The following is a 25,041-nucleotide window of genomic DNA, read 5'->3' as shown; positions in this document are numbered from 1 at the left end:
TCCAATTTAGATTTTTAGTTCATGTAATAAAAGTTAATCTATTATATATTAATAGAAAAACATTATAACAGTTTATTTATGACACGGTCATCAATATAATGATTTTTAGAATCATCAGAGAATTAAGATTGTTTATCTAAACAAATACTATATTTTTATTAAACTAATTATAAATTAAGTATTAATGTACAAAAGGATATTTTCCTTATTTCCTTAAATAAAAGCTACAGAATTACCTAATATGATTAAAATATATATTGCAGTTAATGATTTTGAATAATACAGATTTGGTAAAAAAAATTATACCATTCATCATTATTGTTTAACTGATATTTTAAAATAAATTAAATAATCATATTCATCATATAATAAAAATACATTTTTCGTATATGTTATATTCTGATTTTTTTTTAAAAATGAATATAAATTACTAAAATTATTAAAAATCTCACATTTATAAGTTTGTGATTAATGGTTTAATTTTTTTTATAACAAGATACAAATGATCATAAAACTATATGAATAGAAATTCTCATTTAATAGATATTCATATTAAAAGTATATATTTTAATTTAAATTAAATAACCATATAAAAGTAAATATTTAGTTCTTAAATTTGCATTGAAGAAGTAGAACTTAAAATTTTAATTTTGTAATTTACATTAATTTTTTAAATACAATTATAAATTAATAAATTACTAAAAGTACACTTCGAAATTTTAGTTTTCAGCAGTTTAAAATTTTTGTTATAAAAAATACAAATGATCATAAAATCATATGAGTATGAAGTCTTATTTAATAGCTAACCATTTCTTAAAATATACTACATATGTATGTTAATATCATTTAAATTTAACTATATACAATAGAAAATGGGTAAATTTGATTGTTTTGATTTATTTTTTATAAAAAGATTGTTAATAAAACAAGTGATTATTTTGATTACGCATTTGTGCCAATTAAATTATATGTAATAGTTATCTGCTTCTCTATTATTCAAAATATATTTATTATTTTATAATATGTAAAAAATGCAAAATAAATAATAGTGTACGTAAAATGATTTATATTCCGAAAACAACGAATAATGTGTTGAAGCCAAGGAAGGATTCATACTTTGACAGTTTTCACATCCAATCGTCCATATCTAATTTGGAAAATTAGATCACACAAATTCCATTGTTTTTTTTTGTGAACGATAGATAGTACAACTTTGAAGAGAACTAAGAAACTAAGAAAAATGATTATGGGGCATTCATTTATTTCTTTTATTTTGGAGTAATTTATCTTTAATTTAGTAAAATTAAAAACTGTATATATCACTATATTCTTTCAAAGTATGTCATTAATTTTTGTAATAGTATGTCATTAATTAAGTTATTTAAATAAATATAAATAAATTATAGTAAAAAGATTTGAAAAATGAAAATGTTATCTTCGAAACATTATTTCTTCAGGGATAGTTTACTATTTTAAATGTAGTGATCTAGTTTTTTAAAAGTAATATAATTCAACAAATTAGAAAGAAACATATATATCATACTATGGGAAATAAATCTCAAAGTTTGATTATCATTTTACAATTTTAAATTTTTAAAGAAAAAGTAGATTTCTTGGAGCCAAAATTTTTAAATACACTTAATCAAATAAATGCCACAGGCGCACAAAGAAACTTTTCAAATTGATACAATCTTCCGGTGCAACCTTAATTTACCATAATATCTCACAACAAAGACCTTCTTTCAAGTGTTTATTTAAATAACTGAGAGATAGGTAATGGTATGCTTTTGTGTTCAAAGAAAAAAAAAGAAAGGGTAATGGTGTGATTGACTGAGAGAAGTTATAGATCTCATTCATTGTCAAAAGCACCATTGTTCTCTTTGAAAACTCGACAAATTAACTATGCCTCGACTTGTAAACCAGTCATCTGTCGATGAGAATATTGCAATGTTCTTACAATTTGGGTTATCAGAAGATTCAGACCTGACGGTTAATGATGATGTTATTGCTCGCGAAATTCAACAACAATATCAAAATAACTCGACATTTGAAGATGCTGCTATTGCTTATGAGATTCAGCACCAAGAAGGTACTTAAATATATATTGATATAATTAGTTTAAATAGTTTTTTGTGCCTTTTTATGCCCATAGTTTTCAGCTATCACTTTGTTTCTTATAAAATAGTATTTGTACTAAAAACATCTTGTGTTTACTGATTTTTAACAAAACCAAATAAGTAATGATATTTAATTAAATTAATGTTATTCTTTTCATATAACTAAACATTACTGTTGTATTGAAATATTTTCAAAAACTTATTTACATGATGATGAAGGGTTTGCAAGAACATTGCAAGCCTTAGAGGGTAATTTTTTTTCTTGATGATAGAGTCTTGTCATTCTTCTATATACTATACACTTAGTAAAATAGTGATTTAACTTTTTTGAAGTAATAAATCTAGTGATCTAGTTTTTTTACAACTTATCCTTTCCATAGGAACTACGGGTAAACATAACGCATCTAGTGGGATAAAATGATGTCACCATTCATCTTTATATTTTAACTATTAACTTTTAAAATAAATACTTACAAATAGGAATATAAGGTATATCAGGATAAACTTCTTTCAGTACCGTACTTTTAAATAAGAAGCAAGTAATAACATGTGATTTTATACACTATTGTTAACTAGTCTATTAATAATTATTTTTTTTCTTTTTGACAACATTTATTGTTATTTATTAATTAAAATGCACAGAAAACATATACAATCAACCTTCTATATTTTTATATTTCATCGTTTAGAAAATATGGAAAATCTAATCTTATATAATTTTTATCCTTAAAACCGAAACCAAAATTATATATCTTTAAACTATAATAGATATTATAATTTATTCATTTTGTTTAAACGACAATTGACGCAACTTTGACAGTCTTTAGGCCAAAAAAATCATAAAGTATAATTTAAAAATTACATAATAGAGATACAATAGTAAAATTTGATATTGGTTTAACTACTTTTTTATTTTTAAATATCAAATTTAAATTACTATTTTTAAACAACTATTGCAATTATTATTCTTAAAACTAAAATAAGATATTGGCTATAAAATCTTATTAAATGCATATTAAATTTCATATTTCAGATATTTAAAATAATATATATATATATATATATATTTATTTATAAAATTATATTAGTATCACTGATTTTTTTAGTTTGTAAAATATAAGTATATTATATGTATCTCACAGTTATACTATTCATTATATATGTTATCATTCGTATTTTGTTTTAAACTGATTATTTTAGACGAACTGTAATTGTTCCGCATTGTGCGTTTTTTTTATACAAGCAGCAGTTAAACCACACTGCAGTATGCAATTCACTTATCATGCACCGTTTAATCTGAATCAGAGCCTTAGAAAGAAACATATCATACTATGGGAAAGAAATCTAAAAGTTGGATTATTATTTACAATTTTGAATTTTTTTTAAAAAAAATAGATTTCTGGAGGCAAAAATATTTAAATATATAAATGCAACGGATACACAAAGAAACTTTTCAAATTGATACAGTCTTCTGGTGCCATATAAATGTACCCATAATATCTCACAACAAAAACCTTCTTTCAAGTGTTTATTTAAATAATTGAGAGATAGGTAATGGTATGAATACTTTGTGTTGGTTGAGAGAAATTATAGATCTCATTAATTGTCAAAAGCAACATTTTTTTCTTTGAAAACTCGAGAAAATAACTATGCCTCGACTTGTAAACCAGTCATCTATAGATGAGAATTTAGCAATGTTCTTACAATTTGGTTTATCAGAAGATTCAGACCTGACGGTTAATGATGATGTTATTGCTCGGGAAATTCAACAACAATATCCAAATAATTCTGACCTGACGGCTAATGATGATGTGATTGCTCGGGAAATTCAACAACAGTATCAAAATAATTGGACATATGACGATACTGCTATTGCTTTGGAGATTCAGAAACAAGAAGGTACATAAATTGTATATTGAGGTTAAACTATTTTTTTACGTCTAGAATTTTAAGTTCATACGTTCTCTAGATGATAAAAAAACATGTAATATACATTTAATTAACATAGTTAAGGAAAGATGATTCACAAAACTGTAAATGAATAAATTAGTCATATATGCTTTTTGCAAAAAAGAGTCAGTTCACCAGGTACCTCCATTTTTTTGTAAAAAGTATTATTGCAGAAAATCCATTTTTGTTTGTTTTTCAGGTAATCTACCTACTTCTCTAAGCGATGATGAAAAACTTGCTAGATATTTGCAGCAACAAGACGAATGTAAGTATATGTTTTCCACCTGACGTTTTTTAATTTTTTTTCATACTTGACGAATCTTTTTTTCATTTACCAACTGAAATTAATTTACCACGTTTTATTGTTTTGTTTTCCCCGGACTCTAGCGGCAAATAGCACGGATGAAGATATACACGGTACGTAAATCATGATAGACTGTTTTTTTTTTTTAGTAAAAACATGATAGACTGTTTTAAATCTATGTATGTATTAAGATAAAATACTCCAACTAAGTTGGAATTTGAAGTTTGTAATTATTTTCCTATCTAAAAATAGTATTTAAGTTACTTCCAATTTTTAAAAGCATAAACGTGAACAGAAGCATTATTTAGGAATTTTTCACGACTTTGTTCTAACTTATGATTTTTTATCTATTTCAACCTACAGGGAACAATTCATACATACCTGAACGTGATGCTCCCTCGGTAATAATGATTTTTTCAATTTTCAAATTTATTAATCATAAATTTTTATACGTTTCATAAATCTAGATAAATCAAGTTGCATGTCTTTCTCTCATAAAATTTATGGTTACCAATAAAGTTACGTACACCTAGTTTTATTTATTTTCATAATTCTACAAACTAACAAACATATTACTGACGTAAAATTACTTACATGTATTGTAATTTTTTGCTCTGGATTATATTTTAGACTAGTAGAACAATTATTCAACATGATGATGATGATCACTTCTCGGGTCATCATACACATACTAGCACCCGGTCAAATAGCTCATCAATTAGCTCCCTTGATCTTTCTACTAATGAGAACACTGATCCCGCAAATATGACGTATGAGGTATGTACCGTGTCAGCTCAATGTTTTCATCCAAATACTATTATATATGTGGTTTATGATCTTGAAAGGAAAACTCATATATCAATATTCTGTTTCTTTATATTTGGGTGAAAAGGAATTGAATGAGTTAGAAGACTCCATGGGAAATGTTGATAGAGGTTTATCGCAAAGAAGGATTTTAAAATTACCGACATATAAATATGGTGCGGAAACCAAAACTTGCTGCTGGCAAATCAAGAAAAAGAAGTTCATCGCAACTGATACTCAGTAAGATCATATCTATATATCTTTTAGTTTGTTTATAGCTTCTTTCCTCAATCCTCACTCCTCATTTGGATCTTTGCTTTATTACAAACCACATTAACATATAACAGATGGTTTATTACTATTAAATAGAAATTTACGTTTAAACCATGATTCTAATTTTGATCTGGATATTATGGTAGGTGTTCGATATGTCTAGTTGACTATGTGATGGGGGATAAAATAACAACATTGCCATGTAAACATATCTACCACAAGGATTGCATTTCACAATGGTTGAAACAAAGCAAGGTATGAACAAAAACTAGTTTTTTTTTTAAAGATGGATGCATGCATATTATGTTATACTCCCTCCGTTTTTTTATATTTGACGTTTTCGAGAAATATTTGTGTTCCAAATTATTTGATGTTTTCCAAATTATTTGATGTTTTCAATTTTCTAGGTAAAATTTATTAATAATTTATACAAGATGACCAATGCTATTATAGTTTCTATTTTATTATTGGTTGAATAGTGGTTAGGTAAACAATTAACGATGTTTTTGTTTAGAAAATTAATTGTTTCTTAATCTATGTGCATAATTCTAAAACGTCAAATATAAAAAAACGGAGAGGATATTTTTGTTGCATGTGAATTTTTTTTTTTTTGCTAAAATTTGGTGCATGCCAAAGCTATTCTCTGTTAATTAATAGTAATAATATTATGTATGCAGGTATGTTGCGTTTGCAAAGCCGAGGTTTAATCCCTAATGTTGGTTTCAGTAAAAATTTAATCCCTAATTTTAGTTCTTGTTGGACTATAATGTTGATCAATCAATATTGTTTAGATTTAAAATTTATTTGTCGTGCAATCACCTCCCCTATGTATAATTTTCAATTGTTAATTTAGATAAATACTTATGCATGCGTGAGTTTATATATACATGTCAAACAAGTATTTAAGTTTAATGGCTTCTTTTTTTTTGGCATTTTGTATTGTTGATATGAAATATTAAAATGTAAAAATTAAAACATAATTACTCTAACATAAAGGTCAAACAATAAACACTACAAAAAGTCCACATTGATAGCATATTTGTCATAGCTCGTTTTACTGAACTGCTATCGTAGATGATTTAGGAATTTTAGTATCATATAATAGCGTTAGATAAACATTATGATAGAGTTTCAGTAAACAGAAACCTAAAATTAGGTTCTTCGCGACACACTTAGTGAAAATTACCAAAATAATCACTTTCCCTGTCATCTCAACTCTCATTCCCTCTCTCACCTCTAATTTTTTCCTCTTTGTCTTAGAACCATAAGAAAAAGGGGGCTCAATTCTACATCTCTAGACCACAAAATCGCTTCTCCCATCCACCAATTAAGGTAGAGACGCATAGCCATTGATCGACTTTTCCACTGCTGAAGGTATCGCCGGTCGTAATTGCGACATCCTTCTCAATAGTGAGCTCAAATCGAAGACATGTATTTTTGCTTTGATTTCCCGTTTTCTTTATGTTTGCCTTTTATCTATACTATTTCTTCGACTGTCCTAGCTTTGTAGTTATATCTTTTTTGATTTAGAGTTTTGAGATTTATTTCTTAAAATTTTGTTTGCTTTTTGTCTTCATTTTTGTTGTAGTTATATGTTTGGTATCATGCTTTACATGCTTATATGTGTTTGACAGGGTGATTGACATTGTTGATTTCTAGTGATATTTAGTCTCAGAATGAATTATCGAGACTAAATATATTGAGTTACCATCTAGGACAAGTTTTCTGTTATTTTGTCTGAATTTGTGTGAATTTACTATGAATTTGAGTGTTGTGTGGTCTGAATCTGAGGACAAGTTTTCCAAAAATCTTTATTTAACTATGAAATGGTTATTTATTTAACTAAAGGTTTCAATTAAGGTTATAACATAGAATGGTTGACAAAGCATGTGTGCATCTTAGCAGGTAATGAATTTAATGGTATAAGTTAGGTTTCAGTAGGTGTTTAGGGACTTAAATTGTTTTTTTTTTTTCCTTTTCATTCTGAATCGAAAAGTTGATCCTTATGAGAGAGAGGCTTCAAAGTTTGTACAAGATGTGGCTGCATCTTTGTGAGGGATTGATATGATTGCATGTCCTTGTATTAATTGTCGTAATATTGATCGTCACTCAGGAAGTGTGGAAGTTGACCATCTGGTTACTAGGGGAATGAAGGAGGCTTATAAGATGCGGCATGATTGTTATCTACATGGAGAATTAAACTCAGGGGTTGCAGGTGAAAGCAGAGGAAGTCACTGGAATGAAGAGATCTTTGGGTTATACAGAGCTGCTGAATGTTTTGATGAAGCGTTAGTTGGTACGGGGAATTTTTCTAAGATGGCAGAGGGAGAGGACAAGAAATAAAATGAGTTATTGCCAAAGCTAGCTGATACTGAAACACCTTTGTATCCGAGCTGTGCAAACCATAGCAAATTATCTGAATTTTTTTTATTATTTAGATTGAAGGAGTTGACGATGAGGAGAGAGGAAGAGGAGCAAGGCGATGTAAACAGCGATGTCGTGAGGCGATGTGAAACAGCGATGTGGTGAGGGCAATGAGAGCAAGTGGTAGAAGCTAATGGGCTATGAAAAAGTGAGAGGGCTGATGGGTGATGAAATGGAGAGAGTGTGAGAAGAGGGAGTGAAAGAGGCTAATGAGAAGAGGAGAGAGGAGAGAGGAGAGAGAATTGTGATGATTGATATCTTGCATATTTACATGTTTTTAGCCATCATATCTTGTACATTCTGATCATAAAGATTAGGAATTAGGCATCTTTAGAATCCATAGTGCATGCATTGTCTTTATTAGGTGTTGGAGAGTGCTATGGAGTTATTGGAGATGTTTGGGAGCATTGTGATTCAAAAAGAAGTAGAAAATGATCATTGGGAGAGTAGAGGAGCTGGAGCGACCTACTGGAGCGAGGTGAGCAACCCGCTCTAACCTGGAGCGACCTCTCGCAGCGACATCATCAACCCGCTCGGCATCCCGTCGACAACTTTCGAGAACCGGAGTGACCAAGACGGAGCGAGGTGGGTACATCGCGCGCCAAATCCATGAAGTGTGAAGGAAGCCGGAGCGACGTCCCAGAGCGAGGTGGTGAACCCGCTATGAAGCTGAAGCGACCCACTGGAGCGGGGTCACGAACCTGCGCGCAAGATCTATATTTGGTCGATTTTTCATGTTTTGCTAGACCTTCTCAGACTTGTTTTTGAGGCCCACTAGGTATTTAGAAGTCCTATAAATACTCTCTAAACCTAAAATTAGGACTAATCTTGTTTTCTATCTAATCAAAAGCCATTTTTGGGAAAAAGATCTAATCTTGATCATAATTTCTTATCTTTGCTTGATTATCTTACTCTCTAATCATGTTTAACCTTGAATCATCCATGGTTTTGGGGTTATTCATGTCTATTAGTGAGTAGACTAATCTTGGATTCATGGGCTAGGGTGATTAAGGGTGATTAGAGAAGATCTAGGGTGTTTAGTGTTAGATCTACTTGTTTCCATGCTTGTTGAGGGTTCTCAATGCTATTTTAGTCTTGATCATACTAAAATAGATCTCTAGGAATTTCCTGCCCACAAGGTGTATGATGAAATGCCTTAACCAGCTCTTCAATGTTTTTAGCTTGCTTTACCTAAGAGATTAGTTGCTAAAGGAGTTAAGATTGCTTTCAGACTTGTTTTCCATGTTTGCTTTAGTAACATTCAACCTAAGAGATTAGATGCTTGAGTTGCTTTACCAAAAGAACATTCATCTAGAGATAGAGCTTGTTTAGCTTAGTGTCTAGGCATAAGGAAAGTGTTTGATTGATAGCTTGCCAACCTTAGATTGGATCTACATCACTCAAAATCAAATGCCTAGCCCCATGAATCCTCTTGCTTCATATTGAGAAAGAATGATCATTACTTTATTGCATTAGCTTATTAGTTCTTAGTTCATGTCATCTTTAACACCGGATTACATTTAGCTTAAGCATGAACTTGCATTCCCTTTGCTTTAGAATCACCTAGGATTGGTTCGACAATCTTTTATACTACAACATTTGATTAGGAGCCTTGAAAACTCCTAACACCAAATTGGCGCCGTTGCCAAGTTCTAGGTTGATTGTGACATTGGGATTTAGTCACTTGCTTGAGACTAAGTCGTTTTTATTTTATTTTGTTACTGCTTCTCCTTCGTCCTCTCCCTTTGCATTTCAGGTGTATGAACTTGAGGAGCAGAGGTTCATCAAGCCTAGTTCCAAGAGTTGAAAACATAGTTGCACTTGAGAGGGAGGTAGCAAGAAAGAGAAGAGAAGAAGAGCAACAGACTCACTTTCAGAGATTGGGGTTTGAAATGGAGAACAATCAGAATCAGCCTCATGATGGAGTGGCCCAAGGAGCTGCAAACCTTAGGCCACAGCATCCACAACGCCAAGCTAGAGCCATTGGAGCCTATGATCAACCTCATATTCATGGTCATAGGTTGGGAATCAGAGCACCAGCTGTGGAGAACAACAACTTTGAGATCAAGTCAGGGCTGCTTAACACCATAGAGAACAACAAGTATCATGGCCTTGCTGCTGAAGACCCTTTTGATCACTTGTACAAGTTTGATAAATATTGTGGCTTGTCCAAGACCAATGGTGTTTCTGAAGATGCATTCAAGTTGAAGTTGTTCCCTTTTTCTTTGGGAGACAAAGCACATCAATAGGAGAAGGCTCTTCTAAGTGACTCTATCATAACTTGGAATGAGTGCAAGAGGGCATTCCTAGAGAAGTTTTTCTCTACCTCAAGGACAACCAAAATCAGGAATGAGATCTCTAGCTTTCAGCAGAAGAACCTAGAGGGATTTAGTGAAGCATGGGAGAGGTTCAAGGGCTATTGGTCTCAATGCCCACATCATGGCTTCACCAAGGAGAGTTTGCTTAGCACCTTCTATAGAGGAGCTCTACCACAGTGCAGAAACATGCTTGATACTGCCAGCAATGGTTTCTTTTTGGGAAGAACTGAGGAAGAGGCAGAGGAACTAGTAGAGAACATGGCCAAGAGTGACTCAGTCTACAGTGAGGAGCATGATAGGGTCAACAGAGGTGATGATCAGCAGACAAAGAAAGAGATCAAGTCCTTACAAGACAAGATGGATTTGCTTCTTTCCAACCAAGCTAAACAGGAGCAGATGAACTTTGTGGGTGGTCCTAGTGAAGAGGTACCTCCTAAGGTCAATGAGGTTAATGGTTTAGAAGGCCAAGAGGAGCTGTGCTTAATCAATGCTAATGGCACATAGTACAGGAAAGAGCCCAATTTTCAGTACCAAAACAACTATCATCAAAGGCCTTACTACAACAATCAACAAGGAGGTTACCAAGCCAAGCAGAACTATCCTCAAGCCAACCAGTCTCCTCAGACTCAAGGAAGCTCTTCTAAAGCTCAAGCTCCAGATTCAAGTGTGGATTCTATGTTCAAGCAACTCTTGGAATTTCAGGCCAGAAATGAGAAGACCATGATTTATGAGTTCAAGAACATCCATGCAAAGATTGATGGAAACTATTCTGACCTCAACAACAAGTACATGCAGCTTGCCTCTCATCTCAAGGTTTTGGAGAGTCAAGTTGCTTCTATGCCTTCATCCTCCAAGCAGCCAATGGGGTCTCTACCAGGGAAACTAGAAAAGAACCCCAAGGAGTCTTGCAATGTTGTCTTCTCCACTACTTCTCCAGAGATCGAGCTGAGTGATCATGAGAAAGAGGAGGATGAGATTGAAAGACTGGTATTTGGAACTGAGTTTGGGGAAGTTGAGAGATTTGTTGTGGCCACAGCTGAAGCACATATTGTGAAGGACGCTTCCAGGAAGGTTGAAGCAACGAATCTGCAAAGAGCTGAGCACAAGGATGAGAAACAAGTTGAGAAGAGAGCTGACAACAAGCTGAAAAAGGTTAAGCTAAAGGAAGCCACTGAGGTTGAGCTATCACCCTATGATAAGCTCCCTTTCCCCCAAAGAGTTCTCACCAAAGCTCAGAAGAAGGTGCTCTCCAAGTTCAGGAAAGATCTTAGTGATGTTGGGGTCAGGCTTCCAGAAATCTCGGGTATGCGTGAAGCTCATGTCCAGATGATGCTCATCAACGAAATTCTAGACCACCAAGCTGAAGTGGTCGAGCTTTTGGACATCTCCATTCTGAAGATTGATCCACCAATCCCTCCAAAGTCCCTCCCTAAGCTTGAGTCTCAAGGGATGTTCACCTTGCCTTGCTACCTTGGTAAGCTCACTTTTGATGATGCTCTTGTTGATTCTGGTGCAAGTGTGAATGTGATCTCAATGGAGATGATGAAGAGTCTAGGGATTGAGAGCATGGAGCCAAACACATCTTTCCTACAGTTTGGAGACTCCTCTTCTACAACCCCTATTGGTCTCATCAAGGACTTCCCTTTGAAGATTGGAGCATGCACCATTCCTATAGACCGCACTGTTCTGAAGATGGCAACTGAGAAGAGAGTCCCATTGATCCTTGGCACTCCATTCCTCACAACAGTGGGAGCTTGCATAGACTTTGCCAACAAGAAGGTCACACTCCTAAATGTGAACAAAACTGTCTCCTATCCACTACAATCCCCAAAGATGAATACTGAGTATTGTGGAACAATCACTTGTGGAGCATCCTCCATTGAGAAGACAAAGGCTGAAGGGGTTGGTATTGAGAAAGAAGGTCTTTCTGGAGAGTCCTCTAAAGAGTTGTGTGCTGAACACTTGGAAATTGCTAAAAAGGAGAAGGTGAGTAGAGCCACAAAGGCTGCTCATGACAAGAAGAAGATTGTGAAAGAACCTCATCCTCCACCTCTTGATAAGATTCCTCACACTCTCACTCTCCACCCAATGAAGCTTAAGGATGGGGCCATTGAGTATAAAATCAAGTGCAAGGGAAGGTCTAAGCCATTCTCAAGTGCAAGGGCCATCATCACTCCTCAGCTCCAAAATGATCCAATCAAGCTTCAAGAGCTTCTCTCTCACGTCCTCACCATCACTCTTAAAGGTGGGAAGGACCCTCCTTATCACTAGCCAAAGGAAGAAAAGTCAAGGTAGAGACTTAAAACAAGCTCACTTGGGAGGAAGTCCCATGGCTATCCCTGTACATATCAGTAGGATCTCCGTTTTTAAGACCCTTGGGCTGAGGAGGAAAGCGGCCAGACATTGCTCCCTAGACACCACTCCCTTTTTCCAACACTCCATCAGAGGTATTCATTCACCTTAATCTTATACATACCAGTTTATCTTTGCATATTGCTTTCATTTAGGTATCTCTCCTTTACTCACACAGAGACTGTGTGATTTAAGTGTGGGGGAGGTACCAAGTATTTGATCATGTTTGCTTTGATGATTTTGAGTCTCATGCATTGCATTGTACATACATATATGCATAGAAAAACCAAAAAAAAAATCAAATTTTTGAATCATGTAGTTGCATCACTTGCATTCTTAAGATTGAGTCTAGAACATATAGGATGCATTCACTTGCATATGGAGCAGCTGATTGATATTGCCTTGTATAGAACATTGGTTTGCACTGAATTTGACACCCTAGTTAAACATATCAAGTAGCTTAAGAATCTTTTGAAAGACTCGCATGCTTCGAGCATTGAAAACTCTTCTTGAAACTTGTTTGCTTGCTTGATATTGGCATTGTTCTTAAGATCAGCTCCAATCTGAACTTGGCTTGATTGAACTTAATCTCTCTTGCATATGGGCACTTGCATACTTGATCATGAATCTCATACACATTTGGGTTATCTTATTTCATTATACCAATCTTTGTTAACCCAAATGGCACTCCATACCCTACAACCCTAGCCATTCTTTGAGACCAAACATTGAATTGCATGAGTGAGGCCTCTTTTGATAGCTTGTCATGTGCAAAATCTTGAGAGTATTGGAGGCGACATAGATTGGTTCTCATCTCTTGCTAGCATAATGAGCTAGCATTTGGGGATGGTGAGAGGGGTTTGTGTATTCTAAATGTTAATACTTTGGGTTTGGGGAGTGAGAAAGATGAGAAAGATGAACAAAAGAGTGTCATTAGAAAAGAAAACTTTAGGGACAAAAGGAAAGTATGAAGCTCAAAAAAAGAGAGAAAAGAATCAAAGAGAAGGTGGAGAGGGAAATGAGAAAGAGTTAGAGCTAAGTGTTGTAAAAAGTGAATTAAAGTCCCTAGTTGGTTGAGTCAAAAGAAAAAGAGAGTTGTTCATTGGGTGAGTGATGTGAGTGGGTGTTATTTTGGTTTTGAGATGATGATAAAAGGGTAAAACTTGTAATCACTTATAAAAAGGGGTAGAATGATGAGAATGAATCTATGTATGCATGAGTTGCTTCTAGTCTTAGATAAATTTTGCATAATGATCAAGCTTTTTGTTCTTGAGTGATAACCACCTTGAAATGACAACATTTGAATCCTTCTTTTCATTCATATTAGACCATTGCTTACCTAGCCAAATGATTGAGATCATGTGCCCATTTGTGAGAATTCACCTTGTATGTGCGTGTGAATCAATGTGAGAGCTGATTTAAAGAACTTGTTAGTTGATGAGTATTACAACTTGTGTAGAGACATGAAAGTATTTATAGGCCTAGACAAGCTAGAGTATAATAAGAGAGTGTATTCATGCTATTTGCTATGTTTCTTTAGGATGTCAAGTTGAGTGCATTGAGTGTTTCTTTTGGCTAAGCTCCCCTCTTTGTATCTCTCCTCCTTGTGTTTTGAAAAGTTTACTTGATGACAAGTAAAGGACTAGTGTGGAGGAGTTGATATCTTGTATATTTACATGTGTTTAGACTTCATATCTTGTACATTATGATCATAAAGATTAGGAATTAGGCATCTGTAGAATCCATAGTGCATGCATTGTCTTTATTAGGTGTTGGAGAGTGCTATGGAGTGATTGGAGATGTTTGGGAGCATTGTGATTCAAAAAGAAGTAGAAAATGATTATTGGCCGAGTAGAGGAGCTGGAGAGACCTACTGGAGCGAGGTGAGCAACCCGCTCTAACCTGGAGCGACCTCTAGCTGCGACATCATCAACCCACTCGGCATTTCGTCGCGATACGAGCATGATCTGGAGCGGGCGAGCGCAGCGGGGTCAAGTAGCCGCTGTGACCTGGAGCGACCTTGTGGAGCGACGTAGCGTACCCGCTCTGGCCCCAATATCCTGTCGATAGCTTTCGAGAACCAGAGCGACCAAGACGGACCGAGTTGGGTACATCGCGCACCAAATCCATGAAGTGCGAGGGAAGCCAGAGCGACGTCCCGGAGCGATGGCGAACCCGCTGTGAAGTTGGAGCGACCCACTGGAGCGGGGTCACGAACCCGCGCGCAAGATCTATATTTGGTCGATTTTTCATGTTTTGCTGGACCTTCTCAGACTTGTTTTTGAGGTCCACTAGGTTTTTAGGAGTCCTATAAATACTCTCTAAACCTAAAATTAGGACTAACCTTGTTTTCTATCTAATCAAAAGCAATTTTTGGGAAAAAGATCTAATCTTGATCATAATCTCTTATCTTTGCTTGATTATCTTGCTCTCTAATCATGTTTAACCTTGAATCATCCATGGTTTTGGGGTTATTCATGTCTATTAGTGAGTAGACTAATCTTGGATTCATGGGCTAGGGTGATTAAGGGTGATTAGAGAAGATCTAGGGTGTTTACTGTTAGATCCACTTGTTTTCATGCTTGTTGAGGGTTCTCAATGCTATTTTAGTCTTGATCATACTAAAATAGATCTCTAGGCATTTCCTGCCCACAAGGTGTAGATGAAATGCCTTAACCAGCTCTTCAATGCTTTTTGCTTGCTTTACCTAAGAGATTAGTTGCTAAAGGAGTTAAGATTGCTTTTAGACTTGTTATCCATGTTTGCTTTAGTAACATTCAATCTAAGAGATTAGATGCTTGAGTTGCTTTACCAAAAGAACATTCATCTAGAGATAGAGCTTGTTTAGCTTAGTGTCTAGGCATAAGGAAAGTGTTTGATTGATAGCTTGCCAACCTTAGATTGGATCTACATCACCCAATATCAAATGCCTAGCCCCATGAATCCTCTTGCTTCATATTGAGAAAGAAAGATCATTACTTGATTGCATTAGCTTATTAGCTCTTAGTTCATACCATCTTTAAAACCGGATTGCACTTAGCTTAAGCATGAACTTGCATTCTCTTTGCTTTAGAATCACCTAGGAATGGTTCGACAATCTTTTATACTACAACATTTGATTAGGAGCCTTGAAAACTCCTAACACCAATGATGCCATTCCCTTGTCTTGTCTCGTCTCTTTTTCTCTTCGTTTATGGCTACAAATGCTTTCGATAATGTTTTGCTAGTATTACAAAGTTTCTCCGTATAAACTTTTTGAAAGTTTATTTTACAAAAGATTGTTTTGTAAACTTTTTTTCCATAGAAACTCTCTGAAGTTTGTTTTACGTATGATTGTTTTGTGAAACCGTGATGTTTCTTTGGAAACCCTACCGAAAGAACGTTTTTCCGAATAATTCTTGTTTGGGCGAAAATCTATTCTTATATCCTTTAATGGGTTTTATATGTTCTTCTTCTGGGGGTTAACATGTTCAGTAATCCGGGTCGATTTAAAGATGACGACAGGATTGTGAACTTGGGTAGTTGCAGGTTGATGACATGTGATATCACTCAAATTATCCTAAGGAGTGACTTACTCTTTCAAATAAGAGGTTCAAATGTAGTCCTTAGGGATCAAATCCATAGAGACTCTAGGATTACACAATAGATTTGTAGTTTTCGAAGTAATACTAGACGGTTATGATTAAAGAAATAAACGAAGCTAAGGTTTGGTGAACAAGGTAGTTGTTGATGATTGGTTTTAGGTTTTAAACTATTAAAGATGAAATAACTAGATTCAGGTGATTTCTTAGGTATGAAAAGTATGCCTTCTATGAATTATTAGGAGTTTATAATTATTAATTGTTCTTGAACTCAAACTATAATCATCATTTCTTCAACCCCACATCACATAATCATCATTTCTTCAAATTTCTCTAGCGCTCTGTGGATTTTTTTCACTATTGGATATCCCTTCTACGATTTCACCACCACCAAACATACCTGGGTACTTGTTTAGCCTCGGATCTCCATGTGAATTTTACTATGCTCTTGTCTATGGATTTTTATCCAAAATTTTTTTGGACACATGAGATGAGTCATGAGATGTTAGTATTAGCTAATGGTGAAAAAGACAAGGGATATTGGAAAGGGACATGTTTTAGTGAAATGGGAAGACGAAACATTCGAGCAGGCTTTTTGACAAGGTTTGGTTTGAACTTACCATGGGGAAAATTCAAAACTCGCCTTGAACATCTACGAAGGCAGTATGACATATATAAACGTCACAAAGAATGCGACTGGGTTAGGCTTCACTAAATTTGGTGAGATTGATATGAGTGCAGATTGGTGGGATCAGCAAATTAAGGTACTTTTTAATAAGCTAATAGTTACTGAAATTTCTTTTCACTTACAATTTTTAATCAATTTATAAATTTTATATGTTCATTGTAGGCCTGTCCAGAATCCACAAAACTCCGTGTCCATCCGTTGCGTGATATTCCACTCCTTTATTCTTTATACCTTAAAGTTACAATCTTGGTCAGCGAAGGTTGGCAACATCAACAAGGACCGAGCCAACTGCCTCAGCGTATAGAATCTGAAGAAGAAGAATACGATGACATATCATCTCCAATCAATATGCCTGAAGATAGTCAAAAGACTCACCAAATGCATAGTACCAAAGGAGCACATCAAGAAAAACCCTCCAGAACAAAATCTTCTCGGAAAAGGCCCAATTTAGATCATTGGGACCGTATCACAAATACTTTAGAAAATCAAGAGAGATTTTGGTCAGCAGGTCGACAAACATTTGACTCCTTTAACCCATTTAATACTGCTATATGCACAGAGGAATTGTTGAAGCTGTCTACGCTAGATCAAGAAATCGAGTTGTACTGGGCATCTCTTGATTACCTAGCTAGCAACGAGAATGGGCGTCAAATCTTTATGACGTTACCGGATGAGAAACAAAAAGTAAAGTATCTAGAAAGGGCTACTGGAAAAATGAACTAGATACTTTATATTTTCTGTGTTTTGAGCTTTGGGAGTTTGCTTTGGATTTTTGAATTTAAACATGTATCACATGACGTGGTGTTTTCTGAATTTATATGAGGTTTAGCTTTAATTTGGATGTTTGCTTTGGATATTATGTACGCTTCTTCTTTCTTTGCTGCCGTGTCTTAAACATATAATGTTTACGTAACGTTGTTATATACCTTGTCGCATGCTAATTCTTTGTTTTGTTTATTATATTTGTTTCACAGGAAGTTGTCATGGTATGTGATCAAAACATACTTATGGTAATTCGATTGTTGGTTGAAAGCGAGCATCCTAATCCATATGGTGATAGACAGTTGATGAGAATACCGAGGCCGTGGTTTGCGTCATACAATGCAGATGATTAATGGTTCTGGTAGAGAATGCTATGAAATGGTACGAATGAATCAAACAACTTTTATATAGTTATGTGATACTTTAAGGAACAATTATAACCTTAAAGAGTCACGTGAGTGCTCATTAGAAGAGGCTGTGGCAATGTTTCTGTAAACACTTGGACATGATGAAGTACAACGAGAAATTGCTAAAAACTTTCAGCGTAGCCAGTAGACGGTGAACAGAAAATTTATGGAGGTGTTAGATGCTGTTCTTCTTCTCTCCAAGGATATATTAAAGCCTCGTCATGATGAGTTTGATCAGACAAGCAATCGTCTATACTCTAATAAAAGGTACTGGCCTTATTTTCGTGATTGTATTGGAGCTCTTGATGGTACTCATGTGTCAGTAAGGGTTAGAAGTGATCAAAAAGAAAGATTTTGGAATGTGAGAAAGCAATATGCCTCAATGAACGTACTTGCTATTTGCAATTTAGATATGAAATTCATATATGCATACGTTGGGACTCCAGGCAGAGCACATGATACAAAAGTTCTCACTTATTGTGCGCAGAGTGACACATTTTTTCTGACACCTCCAGAAGGAAAATATTTTGTTGTTGATTCTAGATATCCGAACAGAAAAGGTTATTTAATCGTAGAACAAAATACCACGCACATCAGTGGGGTGATGGACCACCTAGTAGTGCAAGTGAATGGTTTAATAAACGTCATTCGTCTTTACGTTCAGTGATTGAACGTACGTTTGGTGTGTGGAAGGCGAAGTGGCGGATTCTGAAAAATGAGGCACTGTATGATCTACCGACGCAATGTAAAATAGTTGTTGCAACTATGGCTCTTCATAATTTTATGTGGTTCAACCACAAAAGATGATGATTTTGATGAGTACGAAAGAATGGAAGAACAAGAACTGAACCGTTCAAATATAGAAGATGCACCAGAAGTTGAAGTCACACGTTATGAACCTACGGGAGATACTTACATGACAGAAGTTCGTAACCATATTGCAGAAAGTATTTGGAATGCTCACTATTAGTTATTTTGTTTAGCTCACTTTGTTTTTCATAAGATTCTTTTAGTTGTTGGAAAATTTGTGTACGTGAATCATTTGTTTTTTTTTTCTTTAATTCTTTAGTTATAATTATGTCTATCTTGGTCATTTACTATTTTAAATACTACAGCTTTGCCAATCATATAATTAGATTATAATTAATATAGCATACAACTTCTGCTGCATACTGCTTATGCTGTTTACTGCTACTGCTTCAGCTAATGCTCTACCAATCAAGGCTTTGGTAGAACAGTTTGTTCGAGTTGAGATAAATAGTGGAACTTCTTCTTCCTTTTGGTTTGATGACCGGGTGCCTCTTGGACGGTTAATAAATTTGACAGGACTAGGGGATTGTATTGATATTGGTATTCCCATTAACGCTACTGTGGAATATGATGTGCAAAACTATCAGAGAAGGAGGTATAGAGTTGATCACTTGATTATAATAGAGCATGAGGTATACATATGACGAGAAGCGCAAGCACAACTGTATAAGACCACCAACAATCCATATACAAGGCACATGATCACCACCCTTTGAAGTGTGATTCACCTGGTCAGCATCTTTTTCCAAAATTTGAAAAACATATATGAATGTGAGTCTCATGATTTAAAATAGTAACTTGAGATTCAGATCAAAAAGATTTAAATCAAAACCTGAGATGTTGATGTTGGTAAACGTGGGAGAAGGAGAAGGATCAGGAGGGGTTGTCTTCTTTGCTTCATAAGGAGGGGGTTGTCTTCTTTGCTTCACTGGATCTTTTCACTGAACCCTTTCATAATAGAAATACGCAACCTTTTATGCATACAAAAATAAAATCTTCAAACATATTAACCAAAAAGTGCTGGTGCAACTGTCTGTAGATAATCTCAAAACAAGATAGAGTTGTGTTTTATTGAAACATAAACTAGATAGCTCAATGGCTTTATTGAACTACAAAGAACAAGAAAAGAGAAAAGGGAAAGACTTTAGATTTGTCACCAAGATAAATAAAGTTTGGATTGATTCATATGAATGATAAAGAGAGGGCTGCACAAACGCAACCAAAGTTACCTCTTCATTACATAACACAACTCTATTTATACTACTACTAACTCACTTGCAAGAAACACTAACACACATGGGTTTACATCATAGTATTGGGCTTGTTGGTATTGTCTTGGGCTTGGTCTTGATATTATGTCTTGTGTTATTACTCCCCCACAAATTTGGCAGCGGGTGAACACAAAGCTGACAAGTTTGAATCCACATGAATTTGGCTTTGGAGGAGGCATCAGTCGAAGCATAACATGACGATGTATCATACAGTAGACTTCTGAACCAGATGTGAGATTTTGATGTATACTTGTAGATCTATCATGACTCCCTCAGAGGTATCTTTGACTTGGAGAGTTTAGTATAGTTTCTCAGAGGTATTCTTTCACCATTCTTCATCACACAATTCTTGGTTCCTCTGTATCCATCACCAAGCAAATGAGGAAGTTCCCACAAGCTATCCTTATAACTTGCTAACTCCTATCCATTAGCCAACTATATAAACTGCTGCTGAACCATTCTAACTTTCTTTGTGGCATTTTATCAAGCACCTTGTGTGCCTTCTTGAAAATCAGGAACTTGCCGCTACAATTTAATTGTTATCAACACAAAACTAGCATATTTAGTTCAGCGTTCCTGTTCCCAACCTATCTTAACCTCACAATCTAAACTAGCCAGCAACTCAACCCAACACACAAATTTCCATTTTTTTTTTATCCTTTGTTCTGTCTCATGAGAAAAGAACATAGAAAATACCGTGGATAAGTGATGAAGAAGCTGACTATGTCTTTATTCTTCTCTATCCCTTCTGAAATCGTGTAGACAGCTTTCGAAGTTCTTCTCTGTCCCTTCTGGTTTTGTTTTGTCGTTGAAGAGAAACAAAACCTTCTTTTTATTCTTCAGACACGGACTTTGAACCATAAAAGGAGCAGAGGCTTGACTGAAAAGACAAACCTTTTCTTCTGTTGTTTCAGACAGTAGGAGGAAGCTCTAGAAAAAGATATAAGACCCATAAATCGACTGAAGCTTTGATACCATGCATGTAGATAATCTCAAAACAAGATAGAGTTGTGTTTTATTGAAACATAAACTAGATAGCTCAATGGCTTTATTGAAGTACAAAGAACAAGAAAAGAGAAAAGGGAAAGACTTTAGATTTGTCACCAAGATAAATAAAGTTTGGATTGATTCATATGAATGATAAAGAGAGGGCTTCACAAACGCAACCAAAGTTACCTCTTCATTACATAACACAACACTATTTATACTACTACTAACTCACTTGCAAGAAACCCTAACACACATGGGTTTACATCATAGTATTGGGTTTGTTGCTATTGTCTTGGCTTGGTCTTTATACGATGTCTTGTGTTAATACTGTCCATATAATTATTCTCTCGTGATTTTGCGACATCTTTAATGATTTTTTTAAGTTATTATTTTACATGTTTTACCACAACAAAAAAACACATCCGTAATATCACTACCTTTGAAGAATCTAGTTACGTGAATCAATATACAAACTTTCATTATGCAGAAGTACTCTATATTATTATTTTTATGCACATGGGTTTGGTTGGTCTTCTTTTCAACTTTAACCAAACAAATACTAATCCTTAGTGCTTCTTTCAAGTTTGTTGAATTTCCCACAAACAGAACATGTAAGTACCTGTTGATTATAATGTGTACACATGTCAACAAATTTTTTGTCGATATATAAAGTAAAGGCACTTAACCATTCATGTACACTTTCGTTTACGTGTTTATGAGATTAAAACAAAATTTCAGAGTATCGGTTTAAATAAATGCCGTATGTTTAAAAATATTTACAGTTTAAGTTAAGCTTGGTTTTTTAAAAACATTTAGGGATTTAAAAAAAAAGATTACATTCAACTATTCAAAGGGAAGGTATACCAAATTCAGTTACTTAAAAAATTCAACGAGTCAATGTGTCTAACCATCAGACCAGCGGTTGCGTCGTTAGCGAATAATTACAATGCTTCGGATATTATTTAAGTAATTACCCTTCCACATCTTTCTTCCACTTATAATTTAAAACAACGGTAACCTCCTTCAAAACAGCGGTAACCTTTGACAGTTTTTTGAATTTTGTCTTCTTCACTACACTTAAAATATAATTCTATTCAAAAAATTTCGATCCAAAACGTCAACGAGAGCACATTGTAGGCACGAAATAAATAGTTTGCTTATATCGAAAAAAAAAAAAAAAAAGAAAATAGGAAACAAAAAATAGAAGAAGGGGGAGATTTTTCCTAAGATAGGAATTGGTTCTTTTGAATGAAACTGTAAGACTTCTAATAGTTACTACAAATTTTGTTTGTGTTTCATTTAGTTATTCATAATTAATACACTTCCGTCAAAGGAGAACTTATAAAAGCTTCAATTAATAAGCGGCTCATGCCTTATTATAAGGACTTTCTGAAAGAAGAATCTATCTACCATCTCGTTACATGTATAAAAGGTCGACTTGCCTTTCGAACAATACATCATTTTACACGTCTCTTTTAAATTTTGAAAAATGTTTAAAACATCCTAAATTGACTTTTATTTCTAAAAAAATACACTCATTCAAAAATATCATAACATTTAGATTTAGGATTTAGGAATTATTATTTAAAGTTTACAATTTATGGGGTGGGATTAGCTTTATAAATAATTTAGAAGAGTTTATTTATTTATTTATAATTACAAATTTAAGGTATTATGAAAATAATTATCTTTCAAAGGTAAATTTGAAAAGTGGTATCAAACTTGCTGTAAAATTGAAATTCCACATTCGAATTTAAAGATTATCTACAGTTAGTTACTTTCATTACTAAAATTTTAAATAAATTTTAAATTTTTAAGATTGTTTATAAATTTTGAAGATCTTAAACTTTTTCTTGAAACATTAATATTATTGATTTAAATATAGTTTGAATACTAAAATGAACACATTTAAAAAATAAATGTATTAAAAACAGCAAAATAATTAGTTTGAATAATATAAACTTGGTAGCAAAAACTTTTGCGTATTAAAAAGCTTAACGAAATTTGGTTGGAGTATTATTAACTACTAGGGGTTTAGCCCCCGCGTAAGCGCGGGGTACGTTGTCGATGCATTGTGTTGTTTTGTGCATGTAATTGTATTGTTTATTTTTTGATAAAAGTTAATTTTGTCATGTTGTCTATAATTGTCTACGAATGGAGGATTGAAAGTTATACATGTTGATTAGGTAGATCTTACAATGACAATAGTATTAATTTCGCTGTTAGTTTTTTTAATCTTATATTGGTATAGATTTAATTGACCTCTAGCGTAAAAATGATCAAAGATAACCGAACTTTTGTAGTTGTTAATTTACGGTTAAAATAGTGTAAGGAAAAGGGTTTAAATTTTGATTTTAAAATTCTTAAATGTATATGTGCAGTAAATAAAATAGTTTTCTTAGTTTACACGGATTTTATTGTGAAACTTCTCAAATGTAGTCTTTTTTGTAAAATTAAAGTAAAAAATGAAGATATTTATATATTTATATTGTTATATAACTATTTAGTATAGAGGTTTAGCGATTTTTTATAATAAAAATGGTTTTGTGGTTTTAAAAAAAAAATTCAATCGCAGACCAAAAAAAAAGAAATTGGTATAACTTTATGTTTCAAGAAAATAAACTGGGTTTAAAATGTTTAGGTTTGAAATTTGGTGGGCGTTGGAACATTAGTTTTTTATGCTTCTAACTCAACCGTTAGGTTGTTTTATTTTTCATCATCGGGAGAGCTTCTAGGTTTCCAGTTATTAGCAATGATCGTCCACCCCGCCATAGGCATCTTGGAGCGTAGTCCCGCGCTTCCGGAAATATATTTTTTTCAGTATGGAACATTAACGTATCAAACATGAGTAAATGTATATAAACTGACCAAGGCTTTCGACTTGTGGTTCCTTGCTGCAATTGTTTTAAGTGACTTTGCGCAATGGGTAATATGGTGTGAAATTATTGAAATACTTTAGATTTTGTATGAATGGTCATTAAAGCCAATTTTGTTTAATTAAATTAAACCCTACAATTCACACAATTTATGTAAAATCAAATTTTATTAACACAATCATATATAGATCACAAGATTTTCTCATAATATTAACAAAAGTCTTAAGACTCCAAAAAGATTGACAAAAGTCTTAAGACTCAATTGACCAAAAGCAAGGCCAAGTCAAATCTCTGAATAAAAAACATTGAAAAAATCTCTGAATAAAAAACATTGAAAAAGCTCAAGAAACCTCTGCATCTGTAAGTAAACTTACTTCGCCTTTGTCTTAGATTTCTTGAGAAGACTGGAAGTTCTGAACTCAGCATCGTCTCTAATAAAGCTCCACCAGAGAATGGTTAGAGGAACTGTGGCGAGGTGCCAAATAGAGTGAGCATCGAAGTAGCCTCCATACGGAGGGAAGTCATATATCTCTAAAGCATAGCTAAACCTGAAGCTATCACAACCACCCACAGTTTCCAATTAGAAGGATGCCTAGAAACAGCTGCCAATCTTGCCAATAGGAAAGGCTGAGCGACTCCCATGGCCACACACACAATCATGTTCCAACATGTAAACAACATTGAACTCACAGAGAATGTGGAGGAAACAAAATGGAACTGGTTTCAGATAGGGGAAAGAGTTCTCTGTATACCATAGTCAAGTTTGTAGAAGTTAATGTACAGTACGTGGGTGGTGACTAAAGCTAGTACTGGAGCGGATACCATGACTCTTGCAGCCTCCACCCGAACATCAAAGGTTCTTAGGATGGATACGATGAGTGAGAATCCAAGAACGTCTATTGCAGATGAGTAGTCCAACATCTTTGTGATGTCAACATCCCTGAGAAACCATAGAGACAGATCACCAGAAGATTGTGGATGATAAAAGTAATGTTTAGATGATTACCGAGTGTGGAAAACTGCACTCCAGAACCAAGAGTTCACGGACAGAAACCAACATATTCATAGTAACCCGTCCTATCTTGTTTGAGAGGCAACTTGTAGTATAGTGTAA

The 25,041-nt window shown here is 34.2% G+C and overlaps 2 protein-coding genes, 1 long non-coding RNA gene and 1 other non-coding gene across 4 annotated transcripts; 2 read left to right on the top strand and 2 right to left on the bottom strand.

Annotated features, from left to right (window-relative positions):
• The first annotated feature begins 797 nt into the window (after positions 1-797).
• Positions 798-8,768, top strand: LOC106436840 (E3 ubiquitin ligase BIG BROTHER-related-like). The gene is made up of 8 exons (XM_048768929.1): positions 798-2,089; positions 3,837-4,016; positions 4,267-4,332; positions 4,455-4,484; positions 4,735-4,772; positions 5,002-5,148; positions 5,264-5,415; positions 5,595-8,768. Exons 1-8 carry the CDS (start codon positions 1,903-1,905, stop codon positions 5,707-5,709), a joined length of 915 nt encoding a protein of 304 aa, XP_048624886.1. The 5' UTR covers positions 798-1,902; the 3' UTR covers positions 5,710-8,768.
• Positions 8,769-10,211: 1,443 nt separating this feature from the next.
• Positions 10,212-10,318, bottom strand: LOC125593503. The gene has a single exon (XR_007329407.1). It is a non-coding gene; the product is annotated as a small nucleolar RNA R71 (small nucleolar RNA).
• A 5,247-nt stretch (positions 10,319-15,565) lies between these two features.
• Positions 15,566-17,646, top strand: LOC125593025. The gene is made up of 2 exons (XM_048768928.1): positions 15,566-16,887; positions 16,974-17,646. The coding sequence occupies exons 1-2, from the start codon at positions 16,789-16,791 to the stop codon at positions 17,532-17,534; spliced, it is 660 nt and encodes a 219-aa protein (XP_048624885.1). The 5' UTR covers positions 15,566-16,788; the 3' UTR covers positions 17,535-17,646.
• Positions 17,647-19,917: 2,271 nt separating this feature from the next.
• On the bottom strand, positions 19,918-22,945 carry LOC106347807. Its single transcript, XR_001270836.3, has 2 exons — positions 20,758-22,945; positions 19,918-20,586 (listed from the first exon to the last, which is right to left on the bottom strand). It is a non-coding gene; the product is annotated as an uncharacterized LOC106347807 (long non-coding RNA).
• Between the last annotated feature and the right edge of the window lie 2,096 nt (positions 22,946-25,041).

Source organism: Brassica napus, chromosome C9 (assembly GCF_020379485.1).
Source record: "Brassica napus cultivar Da-Ae chromosome C9, Da-Ae, whole genome shotgun sequence".
In the NCBI taxonomy this organism is placed as follows: Eukaryota; Viridiplantae; Streptophyta; class Magnoliopsida; order Brassicales; family Brassicaceae; genus Brassica; species Brassica napus.
This window is presented reverse-complemented; position numbering and strand designations above follow the sequence as displayed.